This window comes from Aquarana catesbeiana, linkage group LG04, assembly GCF_042186555.1.
Source record: "Aquarana catesbeiana isolate 2022-GZ linkage group LG04, ASM4218655v1, whole genome shotgun sequence".
Classification (NCBI taxonomy): Eukaryota; Metazoa; Chordata; class Amphibia; order Anura; family Ranidae; genus Aquarana; species Aquarana catesbeiana.
In genome coordinates this window covers 616,488,310-616,507,327 of record NC_133327.1, presented here as the reverse complement: position 1 = coordinate 616,507,327, position 19,018 = coordinate 616,488,310, and the positions used below count along the sequence as shown (strand labels likewise).

Sequence of the window (19,018 nt, the reverse complement as noted above, 5' to 3'; positions counted from 1 at the left end):
CCCCAGATCTCATATTTAAGAGGTCCTGTCATGCTTTTTTCTATTACAAGGGATGTTTACATTTCTTGTAATAGGAATAAAAGTGACACAATTTTTTTTTAAAACAGTGTAAAAATAAATAAAATAATGTAAAATAAATAATAAAAAATTTTAAAAAATTTTTAAAAAACCCCCCGTCCCGACGAGCTCACGCGCAGAAGCGAATGCATACGTGAGTAGCGCCCGCATATAAAAACGGATGTCAAATCACACATGTGAGGTATCGCTGCAATCATTAGAGCGAGAGCAGTAATTCCAGCCCTAGATCTCCTCTGTAACCCAAAAGATGCAACCTGTAGAATTTTTTAAACGTCACCTATGGAGATTTTTGAGGGTAAAAGTTTGACGACATTCCACGAGCGGGTGCAATTTTGAAGCATGACATGTTGGGTATCAATTTACTTAGTGTAACATTATCTTTCACAATATAAAAAAAAATTGGGCTAACTTTACTGTTGTCTTATTTTTTTATTCAAAAAAGTGATTTTTTCCAACAAAAGCGCGCTTGTAAGACCGCTGCGCAAATACGGTGTGAAAAAAAGTATTGCAATGACTGCCATTTTATTCTCTAGGGTATTAGAAAAAAAACAATATATAATGTTTGGGGGTTCTAAGTAATTTTCTAGCAAAAAAAAATGTTTTAAACATGTAAACACCTAAATTCCAAAATGAGGCTGGTCCTTAAGTGGTTAACTGTCCCCTTCCGTTAACAAACAAAAGTGGCCCACCACATAAAACGCCTGCAATGAGGGAAGGGAGGGGGTGGGGAGCTCTCTGGAGACTGGCGAAGGACCCTTCTGGTAGAGCCTATGTAAAGGCACCCTTGGATTTCTAGAACATTTCTGGGATGTCAGATGACCTTATTTGACCTATCCTTGAAGAACCCACAATTTTTCCAGAAGGTTCATGGTTTAAATGACCCAAATTGACCTACCCTGTCCCCCTTATAAAACGAATGTATAGGGAAACTTGAAACGCCTGCTTTCACGATCATATGAGAAGGCTAATCTCTGAAACATGCAATAAAAAAAACACATCAGAACTGATTGAGATACTGTATAGGCCACGGCCTATATTATATATGTTGATTTTATAATAAATTTAAAATAAACATATCAATAACAACAAGTATTATAAATGTATTGGGCAAATCCATCTACTGTATTAACAGCCCAGCCACTGAGACTTGAGCTGCCACATAATTTATCTTAAAAATTATTATTAACTGTCCCCAAAAGACAGGAAGGATGAGACTTCATCCCACCTGTCACCATTCCCCCCCCCCCCCCCCCCCCCAGCCTGCAGCCAGTTCTGTTTGGAGATTGAAGTTAAAAATGTTCAATCCAATCTCTGAAAGATGTATGCCATGAACTTGATACAGACCTGACAAACCTTTCAGGTCGCAATGGCGAAAAAAAACAAAACAAGAGAAAGTACGAAAAATGTTTGAATCGCTCTATTAATACATTTTCTGACTTTTTCGAGAGCTTTTAACATAACTGAATCAATCCAATGTAACCTAGGGATGGTTTCTGAAAAAACTATTGGGAGCTGTCAACTTAATGAGCTGAAAAGTATGTATAATTTTAGAAATTAAATTGAATATTTTCATTTGCCCAATATCCTTCCCACCCAGATGAATTAATAAATTATCAGGATATGGTCAATATGAATCAAGTCTTCCCAATCCAAAAATTAAATCCACCAAAACCATACCTCTCCAGCCACACCAGCAAATCTTAAATGAAGAGATATCAAGGCCCATGGTTTCTGTATACACTCCGGAAGCAGCCCAGAAAATGAATGAATGACTTATAATCCAGACCATAAGTTGGTGACCTAAAATAAGTTAAATAGGAGAATCAGGTCAGATATACAGCTTATAAATAGTAGATCTTCACCTACCTAATTTATTAATACTGCCTGCTTCCAAACAAATTCTCGCAGCTTCAGCGCCTGCCCCAATATGAAAAGAATGTGAAGATATACACACAGGGATTAAATTTAAAGATACTAAACATGTCTTTAAAACTGTATTAAATTGGTATTTAGTCAGTGGGGAACCATTGCTGTAAATAAACAACACAATGGTTATAGCCAGTCTAATAGAGAAAATTGTTGTAGCAGCAAAACATCAAAGCCAGGAAAAGAATTCTAATGAATCCATGTGCCCCTATGCAGAACATCAGTCTTGCTGTGCTCCAAGAAAGGCGATTGTGATCCAATAAAATGTAGGAAAATTGAAGACCACGCCTACTTGTCTTGGTGGCTGATAGAATTTCCGAAATTCTCAAAGCTGCAAAAAATGCTAGGAAAAAAGCGACTGAAATAACACTGCTTCGATATTCAAAGAAACAAATAGCAGTAGTAATCCTACACAATTGTGAAAGGAGTGTAATCAGGCTTCTTTTACCTAAACAAAATGGAACTTTATTATAACCCTTTAATGCATGCCAAACAGAGAAAAGGCTCATGCAAGTGGGTACGTTGTAAAGCTTCAGAAAAAAACTATATTCCTGATAGAAGCTTATGAATATAAGATCAACAATAGCGTTGAAGCATTAAAAAATTAAGAAAAAGCAAGCTCTGCTGTTAGAATAAGGGGATAAATCTAAGTTCTGAAAGTTTAAAAAAGCTAACCAGTATAACCAAGCAGAAGAATAACCAGACTTAGCCACCAATTATTTGATGTTATTTGTTACTAAATCAGCTCCTATATGGGTAGGCAACTCTGGATTTATCTGCTTTGTGCATCATGGGGAAAAAACACTTCATCTGTAGGCAAGAGAGAGCACCTGCCAGTATATTAACCTTACCAAGAACATACCCAGCCTTAAAATGATTGTAAAGTCTCATTTATTTAAAAAAAAAAAATAACAAACATTATATATGTAGCTGCTCTGTGCAGTGAATTTGCACAGAGCAGCCCAGATCCTCCTCTTCTTGGGTCCTTCTTCAGCAAGCAGCCGAGTCAAAGCTCTGTGTGTCCATTCAGACATGGAGCTGCGGCCCAGCCCTGCCCCCTCTCTCTCCTGATTGGCTGACTGACTTTGATTAACAGCAGCGTGAGCCAATGGCACCACTGCCGTGTCTAAGCCAATCTTGAACGGCCAAGACACTCATGGATATTGCTGGACAGAGAGGGGGCTCAGGTAAGTATTAGGGGGGCTGAGGGGGGCTGCTGCACACAGAAGGTTTTTTATTTAGAATGCATTAAAATAAAAAAATTTCTGACTTTACAATCACTTTAAAGTGGTTGTAAAAGCTGAAGATTTTTTACCTTCATGAATTCTATGCATGAAGGTAAAAAACCTTCAGTATGCAGCTCCCCCCTCAGCCCCCCTCAAACTTAGCTATGCCCGATCTCAATCCTATGATGTGCACAAGACCCAAGGCTCTCCCAGGTCTCTTCCTAGTGATTGGCTGAGATGCAGCAGCAGGAGTCATTGGCTCTCGCTGATGTAAATCACTGCCAGCTAAGGGGGAGCAGGGGGTGGGGTTGAGCCATGCTCTCTGTGTCCTATGAAGCCAGTATGAGAGCGAGCATGCACGAGTGCCCCCACAGCAAGCAGCGTGCTATGGGGGCACTTGACAAGGGGGAGGGGCCCAGAGTCATTTCCCCATATATCCATAGCAATAATTATAGGAAATAATTCCAACAATACAACATTTTTACAAAAACTCTTTACTACCCTTTACTATCTATTAAGAAGGCCAAGTAGAAACGCATCAATAAGTGCCCCAAATTGCAAAAAAATCCAATAGAGCCAGCTGCAAAAATAATCAGAAGTCTCTAACAACAAATAAATTCTTCTTGCCACATAGTCCTATCATTAAAGTGTTCTAAGATTTTGAGCCATACCAATACGACTTCTTTAATATTAAAGGTTAATCTAATATGGGACATAGGGTTAATTACACCTGAAATAGATAAATAAAGATGTCTGAAAAAAATTCTGCCTACCAGTTAGACCTGTGTTGCAAAAGCCAGTAGACCTAAGAGAAATTGCATTTCTTTTTAGTGGCACTTTCTTTTTTCTAATAGAAGTTAACAATAACCCTCAAAAGTGTTTTAAAGTGAAAATACTTCAAACAGTAGCGCTCTGCTTAATTAATAATAAACATAGAATTATTAGCATGTGTTATATAACTGCTTAAGGACCGCCCAACATACATATACTGCGGCAAGGCAGCCCTTAAGCGCAAAATCATGTACCTGTATGTGATTTTTGTCTCCGGGTCTCTCGCATGCACGTGTGCCGCTGGAGACCCGCTCTTGCTGTGATTGGACACAGCGGGAGCCGATCAGCAAGTCCGGCGGACCCGATGTCCGGTGATTGTTTTGAGAGAAGCAGAACGGAGGTTTGCCTATGTAAACAAAGCAGATCGCTGTTCTGCTAGTAAGAAAGACAGAGGTCCTGTGTTTCTGCTAAGCAGGAACACGGATCTCTGTCTTCCTACAGTTAAACCATCCCCCACACAGTAAGAAAGCACTCCCTGGGAACACATTTAACCCTTTGATCACCCTTGATGTTAACCCCTTCCCTGCCAGTGTCATTAGTACAGTGAAGGGGAATGAATCTTCCAGAGTGGTTAAACCAAAACCAAAATATCAAACAATGTGTATCTCATATCACAATGAAGAAAAAAATAGAGGAAAACAGAAAACATTTATTTATATATCAATGCAATAGTCGACCACAGGGAGATAAAAAGAGTGTCCAAATCTTTAAATATGGGGTTGAGTTCCATCACACACTACACTCTACTTTCGTGTTTGGCACGACCAACATAAACCGATGTCCTGTTGTTAAACTAAGGGGATGTTCATATGTGGCTCCATGTTAGTGCATGATGGCAAATTGCATATGAAAAGGAAACAAAGATAGACTCCAATGGTACAGTAACCAAAAAGATCCACATTTTTATTAAAAACCCCAACTCCAAACTACTCACATGATACAAAATAAAAACTTGCATGTACTGTAAAATCACGTTGTGGCATTAGGTGTATGGTAATGGGTTGGTTAACAATAGCTGAAATAGTTTCTTTTATGGAAGTTTAATATCCATTCCAACAGTATCAATTGGGATACCCAAAAATTTGATACAAGTAAGGAATACTGTGTTTGCATTGGCCAATGGAATACCAAAATGATCACAAATTGTAAAAAAAAAAGGTATTCAATAAATGTGTGCATTGTGAGGAATGAGGTGAACCCATAAACAAAAAATCATCCAAATAGTGGATAATAAAAGAAGAACCCGATTATTTTGAAATAACCCATTCTATAAAAGAGAATGTTTTGAAATATAAACAGGAAAGAAGCAACCGGGGGCATTTATGAAAATAGAATATTCCTTCAAAATAAATTCCCAAGGAATCAAAACAGCTGGGGGGAATTGGAAGCAGTCTAAAAGCAGACTTGATATCTGCCTTTGCTATTAGGCCCGTCAAATCTAATATTACAAGTCAGCAGCTGCAGCTGAAGCTTCTCTTTAAGATGAAAGAGTGAGAAGGATGGCTCCTCCCTTAATAGAAGGCTCAGCCTGTAATTTCAAATAGACAAATCCTGGCTCAAGGCAGGCTGCTTCTGCTGTGAGGTTTGTTTAGCTAACCCTTAAGGCCCCTTTCACACGGGGTGGATCAGTTTTGACGGACTCCGCTTGCTCATCGGGGATCGTCCATTGATCCCTGCTGAGCAGGCGAATAACAGGTCCGTCTCCACTTACTGTGCAGAGATGGACCTATCAGAGTCCCGTTCTCCTCCATGGGGAGATCGGATGAAAACGGACCTCCTGTCCATTTTCATCCGATCCCATCTGATCCAACCCGCTGGATGGATGGCGAACGTATTGCCATACGTCTGTTTTCAGCGGATCTTGTCAAATTGGATGCCAGGCGGGTGTCAGCGGACACATATCCGCTGACATCCACCTATCCGCTGACATCCACCTCCCCATAATAGAAAAATGGACAGGAGGATCCAATCAGTCCGATCGTGTGAAAGGGGCCTAATGCTTTTAAACTCATTATCATGTATTGAAGGTTTATTTGTAAAACAATAAATAAAGTTGCGCAATACAGTATATACTCAGCGGGACTTACATAATTCAAAAGTCACCCCCTGCTATGCCTCAGTTACTCAAACAGTAGAAATTCACCAAAAATGTTTAGTAAATCAACAAGTACATTTTCAAAAAAATTTCCTTTATAGAATTTTCAAACTAGCAAATGCAATGACAACATTTGGAGGGAAGTTTTATTAGAGAAAAATATATAAAAGAGCAGTTACAATTCCTTAAATCTAAATAAAAACAACTAAAATAAATTGACCCAAAACCATTATAATTTATATTTGAGTGAAAATTGCTTGATATAAAATAAAGTGTGACCAGTCCTGTGTGGAAATTATTGAAAATCGTTATTAAAGCCAGTTTTTCCCCATTTACAAACGATGTAAAACACACATCGGAGTGAGTGATGACTGTGTAATTTTTCATGTTATAAATCCATCAAATACTATTGAGGCCTAGATTTCCAACTAAAGCATTTACACTGACTAATCAAATGATGTCTTTCAGGATATATTTGCCGACATTGATAGTAATCGCTGTGGTTTCTTAAATTCACTGGAACTCCGCAAAGCAGTGAATCGAACAGGTGCTGTGCAGACCTAGTCCTGTCTACTTTATTTTTATTAAATCACTTTTTCTCTACATTTCTCTTTTCAGTAATCATGAACATCTGTCTGAGATGTCAGCATTTACCTTAAATAGAACACAGAGGAAAATGACCCCACGAATGTAAAGCAAGACCCTTTGGGGTCGCTTGGTATCTTTAGTGCGCCTGCCCTCGGCTTTGATCTGCTTCTGCATAATCGCAATATAAGCTGTCATTACTGAATCTAAAAATATGGAATAACTTGAGGTTAACATTGCTATAGTGATTAAAAATATGTGCCCATTAAAACACTGTATAGTTTCCCTTTTAAAGGAATATTTTATAGATAAAAGTTTCCATTCAAAAGAAAAATCTGATTTGTTCAATAAAGCCCAGCAGAACAAAATCTGATTTGTTCAATAAAGTCTGGCTTTTGAGATGGGTGGTGCTGGATGATGCAGAGATCAGTGCTGACGCTTTCTGCATCAATACACTGTTATGCCCCATACACACGGTCGGATTTTCCGACGGAAAATGTGTGATAGGACCTTGTTGTCGGAAATTCCGACCGTGTGTAGGCTCCATCACACATTTTCCATCGGATTTTCTGACACACAAAGTTTGAGAGCAGGCTATAAAATTTTCCAACAACAAAATCCGTTGTCGGAATTTCCAATCGTGTATACACAAATCCGACGCACAAAGTGCCACGCATGCTCAGAATAAATAAAGAGATGAAAGCTATTGGCTACTGCCCCGTTTATAGTCCCAACGTACGTGTTTTATGTCACCGCGTTCAGAACGATCGGATTTTCCGACAACTTTGTGTGACCGTGTGTATGCAAGACAAATTTGAGCCAACATCCGTAGGAAAAAATCCTAGGATTTTGTTGTCGGAATGTCTGATCAATGTCCGACCGTGTGTACAGGGCATTAGTGTAGGGCGCTGAGCTCAGGGGCGGGGTCGTGATAACTTGCACTTACAATCTGTTCTTAGTCTTCTGGGTTGAATGGCACTGGGCATCATAATACTTTTAAAAACTGAGGGCATTTTGTGGAGAAGAACTTCAGGGGATAGCTCTGGAATAATGGTGTAAACAAAGTAAATAAATAAAAAAAAAATATTACAGACAGAGCTGGTTTAAAAGTAAATAAATAAACCTCTGAGGGGACAGTAACCCCCCCCCCCCCCTCCAGATTTCGACTGTAGCCTCCCTGGCGGTATTCCCGAGTGTGGCTCGGGGTTAAAATTCAGTACCATTAGCGGTAACCCCGAGCCACACTCGGGATCGCATTGCAGGATCCTGGGGCGGCTTTACTTACCTTGTCCCCGGGATCCTGCGATGTCCCCCGCAGTGTCCGAGGGCTCCGTCCTCCTCCGAAGCCTCTCCGTGCCAGGCTCCATTCCCTGCGAGCGGCGCGACGCACGGGGGCGGAGCCTGGCGGCAAATTCAAAAAAATGTCAAAATCATAACACATACAGTACTGTAATCTTACAGATTACAGTACTGTATGAAATGATTTCACATCCCTTTTGTCCCCAGTGCTCTGGCCCATGCCCTGCATGCAGTTTTACATGATATACACTGTTCTTTCTGCCTGGAAACTGGAGATTGTCCATAGCAACCAAAAAGTGTCCCTTTACGTCAAAAGTGGCTTTAGACCAGCTAGAAAACAGCGATAGTAAATTAGAACACTTGCAGAATTGAGCGATAGTGAATTGTGGGGAAATTTATTTTATTACTATTTTTTTAAATTTTTTTTAATTATTTATTTTTATTTATTATATTATAATTTATGTTTTTGTGTTTCAAACTTTATCATACCCGGGATATCTACTAGACTCTGGTTTGGACAGATTTAAGTGTGTTATTGTTAAGATTTACAGACCTACAATATAAAACGCCAAATTTCCATGCAAAATAATTGTACCGCTTTCAGCACCTAAAATCCGAAAGAATCATACCGCCAGGGAGGTTAAGTGAGGACATATTTTAAAGTGGAAGTTTTGTCAAAATCTAACTAAGGCCCCTTTCACACGATCGGACCGTTCAGGTCCGCCTGTCAGTTTTGACGGCGGACCTGAACGGGCGATCCATGTTAGCCTATGGGGCGTCGGATGTCAGCGGAGACATGTCCGCTGACATCCGACCCCGTCCGATCCGCTAAAAGCAGACGTATGGCTCTACGTCCAGATCCGTCGCTGGCGGATCGGATCGGGTGAGATCTGACGTCCGATCCCTCCATAGGCAGCGGCGGCGCCTGACAAGCCCCTCCCCGCTCAGTGAGCAGAGAGGGACCTGTCATCCGCCGGCTCAGCGGAGATCAACGGACTGATCTCCCGCTGAGCCGGCGGACCGAGGCGGGCTCCGTAGAAACGGAGCCCGCCTCGTGTGAAAGGGGCCTAAGGCTAAACCTACTCCCACCCCTATTCTAAAACCGTTCTATCTACCTTGTGAAAGGAAAGATGCTTCTACTTATTCTGAAGCCACTCCGGTCCGGTCACATGATCTCTCCAATGGTGGCTTCAGTAAAGAGAAGAGATCGCCAACAACAGCTGGCTTACTCTCCTTTCTAAAACAAAGAAATGGTCGCACTCTGAAATTTCCAAGACTTGCTTGATGTACCTTTATTGTCACAAGTGTATCAGACAAACACAAGACAAGCAGTTGATAATTTTCACAAGCGATAGCTTGCTTGTTCACAACAGTAGTGGTGAGCCGAGGCCTGCACCTGATATCCATTTTGCACCTGAATATTGCCTGGAGCGGTGTGTTTTTCTTTGGTTCCTGCTTACTCTCCTTTACACTAAAGCCGGCGCTGAGACCTGACCATGTGACTGGACCAGAGCGGCTTCAAAATACACTATATTGTCAAAAGTATTGGGACACCTGCCTCTACACGCACAAGAACTTTAATGGCATCCCAGTCTGTAGGGTTCAGTATTGAGTTGGCCCACCCTTTGCAGCTATAACAGCTTCAACTCTTCTGGGAAGGCTGTCCGCAAGGTTTAGAAGTGTGTCTATGGGAATGTTTGACAATTCTTCCAGAAGCGCATTTGTGAGGTCAAGCACTGATGTTGAATGAGAAGGCCTGGCTCAGTCTCCGCTCTAATTTATCCCAAAGGTATTCTATGGGGTTGAGGTCAGGACTCTGTGCAGACCAGTTAAGTTCCTCTACCCCAAACTCACTCATCCTTGTCTTTATGGACCTTTCTGGTCCAAATCATTTGGTGGAGGGGAGATTATGGTGTGGGGTTGTTTTTTCAGGGGTTGGGCTTGGCCCCTTAGTTGCAGTGAAGGGAACTCTTAAGGCAGCAGCATACCAATACATTTTTGACAATTTTATGCTCACAGCTTTGTGGGAACAGTTTGGGGATGGCCCCTTCCTGTTCCAACATGACTGCCCACCAGTGCACAAACCAAGGTCCATAAAGACATGGATGGGCGAGTTTGGGGTGGAGGAACTTGACTGGCCTGCACAGAGTCCTGCGCAGACCAGTCAAGTTCCTCCGCCTCAAACTTGCTCATCCATGTCTTTATGGACCTTGGTTTGTGCACTGGTCCAAATCATTTGGTGGTGGGGGGATTATGGTGTGGTGTTGTTTTTAAAGAGTTGGGCTTGGCCCCTTAGTTCCAGTGAAGGGTTCCATTAAGGCAGCATACCAAGACATTTTGGACAATTTCATGCACCCAATTTTGTGGGAACAGTTTGCGGATGGCCCCTTCCTGTTCCAACATAACTTGCAAAGCAAGGTCCATAAAAGACATGGATGAGCAAGTTTGGAGTGGAGGAACTTGACTTGCCAGCACAACCCGATAGAACACCTTTGGGATGAATTAGAGTGGAGACTGCGTGCCAGGCCTTCTCGTCCACATCAGTGCCTGACCTCACAAATGCGCTTCTGGAAGAAGGGTCAAACATACCCATAGACACACATTTCTAACCTTGTGGACAGCCTTCTCAGAAGAATTGAAGCTGTTATAGGTGCAAAAGGTGGGCCAACTCAATATTGAACGCTACGGACTGGAATGTCATTAAAGACAGGCGTCCCAATACTTTTAATAATATAGTGTAGGTAAATATACTCGCCTTTCCTTTACTGAGTAGATAGAATAGTCTTAGAATGGGGGTGGGAGTAGATTTAGCCTAATGCCGCGTACACACGAGCGGACTTTCCGGCATACTTGGTCCGGCGGACCAGAGTCCGCCGGACAATCCGACCGTGTGTAGGCTCCGGTGGACTTTTCTGGTGGACTTTTTCCCAAAAGTCTGCCGGACCTAGATTTGAAACATGTTTTAAATCTTTCCGTCGGACTCAGTTTCTGACGGAAAGTCCGCTCGTCTGTATGCTGGTCCAATGGACCAGATACGACGCAAGGGCAGGGTATTGCATTTCGTGCTCGCTGCAATAGGAAAAACAAATTTTCCTATTGCGGCGAGCGCGGGGCATACCAGGCCCTTAGGTCTGGTATGCATTTTAAAGGGAACCCCTACGCCGAAAAAACGGCGTGGGGTCTCCCCTAAAATCCATACCAGACTCCGATCCGAGCACGCAGCCCGGCCGGTCAGGAAAGGGGGTGGGGATGAGCGAGCGCCCCCCCTCCTGAACCGCACCAGGCCGCATGCCCTCAACATGGGGGTGGGTGCTTTGGGGGAGGGGGCGCCCTGCGGGGCCCCCCACCCCAAAGCACCTTGTCCCCATGTTGATGAGGACAAGGGCCTCTTCCCGACAACCCTGGCCGTTGGTTGTCGGGGTCTGCGGGCGGGGGGCTTATCGGAATCCGGGAGCCCCCTATAATGAGAGGGCCCCCAGATCCCGGCCCCCCACCCTATGTGAATGAGTATGGGGTACATGGTACCCCTACCCATCCACCTAGGGAAAAAGTGTCAATAATAAAACACACTACACAGGTTTTTAAAATAATTTATTAAACAGCTCCGGGGGGGTCTTCCTCCGGCTTCGGGGGTCTTTCTCCGGCTTCGGGGGTCTTCTTCCGGCTTTGGGGGTCCCTCCGGTTCCTCTTCTCCCGGCAATCGGTTGGTTCTTCTCCGCTCTCTCTGGCCTCTTCTCCCAGTGTTCCAGTTCTTCTGCCGGCTCCTCCGCTGTCTTCATGCCGCTCCTTTGCCAGCGGAGGTCCGGACTTCTGGGCTTCCTGTCTTCTTGTCTTCTTCCCTCTTCTCTTCTCCAGATGTTGACACAACGCTCTCTCCGGCTGGACTGCTCTCTGAGCGCTCCGTTGTGACTTATATAGGCAGAGACCCTGCCCCCTTATGACGTCACAGTCCCTGAGCATGCTGGGACTGTGACGTTTTAGGGGGCGTGGTCACTGAGAGAGCGGAGAAGAACCAACCGGACGCCGGGAGAAGAGGAACCGGAGGAAGACCCCCGAAGCCGGAGGAAGAACCCCGAAGCCGGAGGAAGACCCCCCCGGAGCTGTTTAATAAATTATTTTAAAAACCTGTGTAGTGTGTTTTATTATTGACACATTTTCCCTAGGTGAATGGGTAGCGGTACCATGTACCCCATACTCATTCACATAGGGTGGGGGGCCGGCATCTGGGAGCCCTCTTATTATAGGGCCCCCCTCCCCCAAAGCACCCACCCCCCATGTTGAGGGCATGCGGCCTGGTACGGTTCAGGAGGGGGGCGCTCGCTCGTCCCCACCCCCTTTGGATTATAGGGGGGACCCCACGCTGTTTTTTCGGCGTAGGGGGTTCCCTTTATAACCCATACCAGATCTAAGGGCATGGTATGCCCCGCGACGGGACTCGCAAGGTGTCAATCTCGCAAATAAAAGCGGCAAGATTGACTTCCTTTTCTAGTCCCGTCGTACCTGAGTCACGTTCAAAATAAACGGACTTGGCCGTGTGTGGGCAAGTCCGTTCATTCTGAAAGCCCGCTGTAACTCCGGCGAAAGTCCGCCGGAAAGACGGGCAGACTTAGCCCGCCGGAAAGTCCGGTCGTGTGTGGGCAAGTCCGTTCGTTTTTAAGTCCGGCGCACCTGGCGGACAAAGTCCATCGGAAAGTCTGCCGGACCAAGTATGCCAGAAAGTCCGATCGTGTGTACGCGGCATAAGTGTTCACTTAGTAAATAATGTATTAACCAGATACTATTAAAGTCAGATTTCAGAATTGTGTATTTACCCTTTAGGACTTAACATCAGCAACGACTTACTTAACCGGATGATTGCTCGCTTTGGGGATTCTGAAGAAAAATTAAACTTTGTAGACTATCTGCTGTGTATGGTGCGCTTAAAAGCTGTTTCAAGTAAGTTGTACCGAAGAACGGAATTCATTTATTTATCAATTATTCCTAAAATTTAGAACATTTGGCATAACAAGTAAATGAGTGTAGCATATTCATTACTTTCTAAATGAGCAATGAAGGGACAATATTTTGTGTCCAGGTCTCATGTGTGTCTTCCAAATGTTTACTAATGTGTTGCTAAGTACATCTGTCAAAGTGAGGAGAACAGGATCTAATTTTGGGCTCTAGGTCCTGGGCACTTGCTATGCGAATATAAAAGTTTAATGCACTCAAAAATGATATTTTATTTAGAGGTGAAGCCTGATAGGCTGGGTCATCCGCTCACTTCTTATATGTCTTGGATATTCCAACAGCCATATTTTTCTGCCATAATTCCCCACTTTGATTCTGTCTGCCTAGGACTTACAGGTGCTCTTGCCCAGCGTTGTGTTTTCCAGCTCCTCCTGTTGCAAAATCAGTCCCATTGTTATCACTGGTAGAGATCTTCCACAAGGCTTCTACTATTTTTGCACCTGTGCAATAACTAAAGATTGAGCCTCCACTAAGATGGAAGAATAGGTCCTTTCTGCAAATAAATCTCTGCCAGTGTTGGGACCCTCAGTTGTGATACCTTGCCTCCAGGAATGTTACTTACTGTCTTAACTCTTGAATATAGGAAGTCTGGCCCTTGGATGTCTTAAGCGTAACTCATCTCCCAGTTGCCACCAAAAACCCTAAAGGGAGTGGGGATGTCACGTCAAAGTGCATCTGAGGGATCTGATGGTTTGGATTATCAGGAACTTGAACAATCTTCCCCTCACCCAAAATGCAGGTCAACTTTATCCTTTATGAACCAGTGGTGTAGAGCACCAACTTATTTCCACCCTTCTGTATTTTATCAACAGATAACCTGATCAATAGAAGAGCAGTGATAACTCCCATGAGGGTCCCATAGTAATTATTTTCTCCTCAGACATTGCTACACAGTTCTGCATTGGGGTCCTGCAAGCTCAGCATTTGCTAGGGATTTTTTCACGAACAACATTTTATAGATCAATTGCAGCCACATTTTCAGATAACGTAATCAGTATTGTTAGGTTGTTACACATTGGCTTATGGACCTCTGCTGTTTCCTCTGAACATTTGCAGAAACCTTCTTCGCGCTGTCAGACGATGGGAAAGGAGTTTACATTAATCAGGAAAAGGTATGTGCCAAGTGTTGTTGTGTAAGTATCTGATAACAGCAAAGAGTAATGTCCAACATATGGTGTCATGCAGAGACCAAATCAATGCTATTGCAACAGAATTGATTTCTGATTCTTCACTCTGCTCTGCAATGCTAAAGTTGGCCACGATTTTCAAAATTTTTCCAAATCTGTTATTAATTTTCAAACAGCTTTCAATCCCAAAGTGAACAAATGGATGAACACAACCCACAGCAACAATCTCTGTCTACATTGCTAAATTATCAGTTTCCAACTTGGGGCTACTGTATATGTAGCCCTACAATATTTTCAGGAGGCCAAAGGCCACAGAAAATCAAACTGATTATCCTGCAAATACTTGAATAAGGTACTGTTAGTGTTGACATTGCAAGAGCATGTAATTGAACTACAAAGTGATAAGAAAGCCCAAGCACAGATACATTTTTTTTTCTTTTTGTGGAGGGTTAAACAGTGCAATTTCCAAAAAAGTTTCCATAGCTTTGGAAGAAGGGAAACTATTTTTCATACAGTGAGTTCTTTGTTAGTACAAATACACAATCATGTTCTCATCACAAAAAGTGGTAATGGCTTACCACATACTGCAATGGACCCAGACATAAAAATACTTGCATATGTAGTGCTACCCCCACAGGAGATGCTAATGGATTTGGGTCCTCTGCTCTTGTCAAGCCCTGTGTGAGGCCTCAACTCCACTGACACCACCAGTATATATCTCTGTTAGTCTCAGTAGGCACACAAGAATTAGACTCGCAACTCTGTAAAAAGATAACAGATTGTATTGTCAGGTTAGAGTCAGAAAAGTAACACAGAATATATTGGCATGATGAAGTCAGCCAGCATGAACACAATAATGAATATACAATTGGCTGCACACAATCCCTTAAGAAGGCTTCAAATTCAACATATACTGTAACCCTTAGGGCATAAACATTAGCTCTCTAATGAGAGAAAATTGCCCCAAGTGACCAACAAAGTAACAATGTGGATCAACTATGCCACTTGAGAGCTCTCAAACAAAAGGGCTAGGTTTAAGCCTAAGAAATAAAGATTTAGAGTAGAAAACAGATCTGTCCCTCAGGGTGAAGTGGCCTGAGTATAGTCTTTGGGGTGGATCTTCTGCAGGCTTTGTTGGGGCCCTTTGAAGACATTGGCGCGCAGGGAGATTGGGGTGTGTCTGGAAACATGGTGTTGTAGTATCTTATCTGAACAGCGGATCTTGCTAAAGGAGGGGGATCTTTAGCTGTAGATGAATACTTTAAAGCAGAAGCAAACCCAGTTGCAGCAGTTGGATTTACAGCAAAGGTGTGCACAATTTCAGCAGTCTAGAAACAGAACAGTTAACCTGGCTACATTGGGCCTAGCCTAGGACAGTAAAAGCAGTTTGCATTACAGTGGGCATAGGGTCTATATCTGCAGGTTATGTGCAAAGAAGAACAGACAACATTCACAAGGGTTCAGCTTCCTTTTGGGTCTGGGACCCGCTCACCAATCTAATTGTAATTCTCCTGGGCAGTTAGTTGCAAGGATGGTGGGGGGCCCCCTTTCTTGTGGATGACCGTCACTGGAGCAGGTGGGACGGTGAATACCTTAGTGGTCTCCTTCTGTGGCTGGCTGATGGGCCTATGTGATGGTAGTTTGAATCACAAGTGGGTGTCTCAGGGTAAGCAATGGAGCAGCTAATTGCACAGCAACCTCAGTTAAGCTCAGCCACCTGGTCCAGGATGCAGCGTCATCCAGCAAACTCAGCTCCAAAGCCTCTCAGTACAGCACTTCTACTGTCTTATTTTCTCCTGTTGGCACACTCTCCTACTACCCGAGTCCTTCCTGGTCTTTTCCATTTATCAGCCCTCAGATGTTACCGTCTCTCAGAGTGCCACAGCACTCTCGGCACTCCCAGCAAACCCGACAGGCTGGTTGTACAGAAGTCAATCGAGAGATCGACTTCTGTACAACCAACCTGCACATAGATGGATCGAAATTCGTCCAGTCACTGTTGAACAGCTTGAATTTCAATCCATCTATGGAAGGCTATAGCCCCCAAGGGTGAAACATGTCCAGCAGGGGTGGTCTCTAGAGGGGGATGAGCTGTGTTGCTTGTATGTCTGAAAAAATTTACGAAGCTGAGTGACACCATTGGTGTGTGGCTTCTCCTTTTCTGTCAGTGTAGTTAGATGCACTAAGGAAGGAAACGCCCCTTATAGGAGCAAGCAGGCACTTTCATCTTAGGTAATGCTGTAACTCACCATCAAAAAAATGTTACATCAACTGAAAATGACATGAAATTATGGTTGCCTATTGGTCAAATTTATTCCTGACTGTAAGTCAGCATTTTTCAATATTTTTTTTACATCCAGTTTATGGCACTGATGGTGTGAAGATGAATAATTGGCGTTTCTCCATCCATCACAAGGAGTCTCAAACAAGATTGAACCCTGTCTGTATCTACATAAATCCTGACATATCAAGCGCAATACCAGGGATATTAATATTCTAGAGAAAGACTGCTGGCCTGCAGAGGAGAAGCCATGAATGCTGGGTTCACAGCGATGGTGTTATGTTTGATTTGTGTTTATTGGTTGGTTCTATTTTGATATGTTGTGGAAGTCTAATATAATGTTGGGTTGTGGTGGGTGGCAAGTGCTCTACTGACACCTCCATCCTTTCATTCTGTTTAACCCTTTGTTTTTGTTTTTTGGTGGCTCTATTATGTTTCCACTAGTATTTTTTGTTATTATTTCATGCTTAAACAGTCAAGTATGTACTAAAAGTATACTGTATCTTCAGTAAGAACACATTTTTATTTATTTTTGAGCAGTTTCAGACAATACATTCTTTTCAAATTTTTACTTGTCCGCTGATCCATTTTTCTAATTACAACATTTCATACACAAACTTGTAAATACTGATCTTTATATCAATTATTGGGAAAATAAACACAACAGAAATAGTTTCAGTTATTACAGAGAGTCGGTTTTCAATTTGGTCAGATTTGACCCATAGACTTTCACTGAGAGAAACAGTGAAGCATCCGTCCAGAATCAGAACCTGTATAGATAATGAATATATATGGCTGCCCCCATCTACATATATATTTACACTTTGAAGTATATTTATGCAAAAGGATTTAACACTTTAATACTCAAGATTATTTATGGTAATCATTTATGATAATCAAGAAGCCTAGTTTCCCTTTCAAGACATGGATTTAGGCTATGGCTTTTTTCAGTTCAGTATCACTCTAGAGCCCGGACTCTGGAAAAGCCAGAAATAGAGATTTGGTTGATGTTTTGACATGGTTAATGTTATTGGTTATGTTATATACCTCAATAAAATTGTGACAAACTTTTTACTAAACCCAGGACTCTGCATTCATCATATCTGGTCTCCCGCAGTACACAGAACATAGAGTTGCAATTATTTTACTACATAGAAACTGCTTAAAGGGTTACTAAACCCTTGTCATACTTACCTCCACTGTGCATTTCGTTTTGCACAGAGTGGCCCCGAACCTCGTCTTCGAGGGTCCCCCGGCAGTGCTTGTGGCTCCTCCTGGTATCTGGAAACCCCCTAGGAGAAGCGCTCTCCCAGCGGGCGCGCTCCCGAGTCCAGCATTTGCATCCATAGACACAGAATGCCGGACTCGGCCCCGCCCCTAGGCACCCGCGTTGTTGGATTTGATTGACAGAAGTGGGAGCCAATGGCTGTGCTGCTATCAATCTATCCAATCAAGAGCTGAGAACCCCAGCCACAGAGGTAGAGCGCGTCTCCGGTGAGGGAACAAACTGCCTCAGGTGAGGAAAATGGAGGGATGCTGAGTGACAGAAGCTTTTTCACCTTAATGCATAGGATGCATTAAGGCAGTGGCGTACTAACTGGGGGACGGGGGGGCGGTCCGCCCCAGGTGCCACACACTGGGGGGGTGTTAGGCGGCGCCTCCATCCTGTATGAAACAGTTACAGCGGGGCGGGCTTGGTAGCGCAGTGGCAATGTGGCACGCTGACAGCGCAGGGAGAGCCCAGCTCAGGCGGACTGACCCATCGGGCACCCGGGCACCGCCCGGGGCCACTAGGGAACCCCATCCGTGTTGCCAGCCATCCATAAATATAGGGATGTTGGCTGTACTTGTCACAATGCTGTGCGTCTCTGTTATATTCTAACAGCCCAGCGAGTACAACCCCCCCTCCACAGAAATGGAAGTGGCTTCATCTTCTCTGCCCCTCACTATCCTCTGTTCCTGTGTCCGTCCATGCTCCGTGCAGCCCGTGTGCTGTGTCTGAAAGGAATGTGGGGGCGGGAATTTTTGTGAACATTCTGGGTACATCCAAGTGAGTTAGCAGCACTGTGTCCAGGCTCTGCTCTTTCTCTCTCAAATCTTTCACTCCCCCTCTTTCCTCTGTTGTCCTCCAGCAGAATCTTTCATTAACTCTATCCAAAGAGTTTTCTTTTAACCAGCCCATGCTAATAGTTGGCCCCTTCATGTTCCTTAGCCAGGGTTTTCACTAGTACGATCATAGATATTGCATGTGATTTGCACCACATGGCTGTGCAGATCACATGCCATGTCTGTGCGATGCGAATTCAGCCATACAAACTGCATGGCTGAAATCGCATTTGCACCAAAATGGTGCAGGACCCTTTTTTTGGTCCGCACTGGAATCGGATTGCATGGGTGTTCATAACTATGCAATCCAATTCCTGCACCATTTCACAGTTCTCACTACGATCTGCAAACCCATCTGGGGGTGTCATTAACTTTACATTGAAACCCGTAGCAGTTTGCAAAGGGCAGTGTGAACCACCGGCAAGCGACATGCGATGCAGGAATCCGCACTAGAATC

The 19,018-nt window shown here is 43.5% G+C and overlaps 1 protein-coding gene across 1 annotated transcript in view; it reads left to right on the top strand.

Moving 5' to 3' along the window:
* LOC141140787 (calpain-13-like) overlaps window positions 1-17,534 on the top strand; it is a 124,840-nt gene extending 107,306 nt beyond the window's left edge. Inside the window, exons 23-26 of the mRNA XM_073628285.1 lie at window positions 6,625-6,703; window positions 12,859-12,975; window positions 14,104-14,159; window positions 16,535-17,534. Coding sequence (XP_073484386.1) covers window positions 6,625-6,703; window positions 12,859-12,975; window positions 14,104-14,159; window positions 16,535-16,555 — 273 coding nt within the window. The 3' untranslated portion in view covers window positions 16,556-17,534. The remainder of the gene's footprint in view (window positions 1-6,624; window positions 6,704-12,858; window positions 12,976-14,103; window positions 14,160-16,534) is intronic.
* The last annotated feature ends 1,484 nt before the right edge of the window (window positions 17,535-19,018 follow it).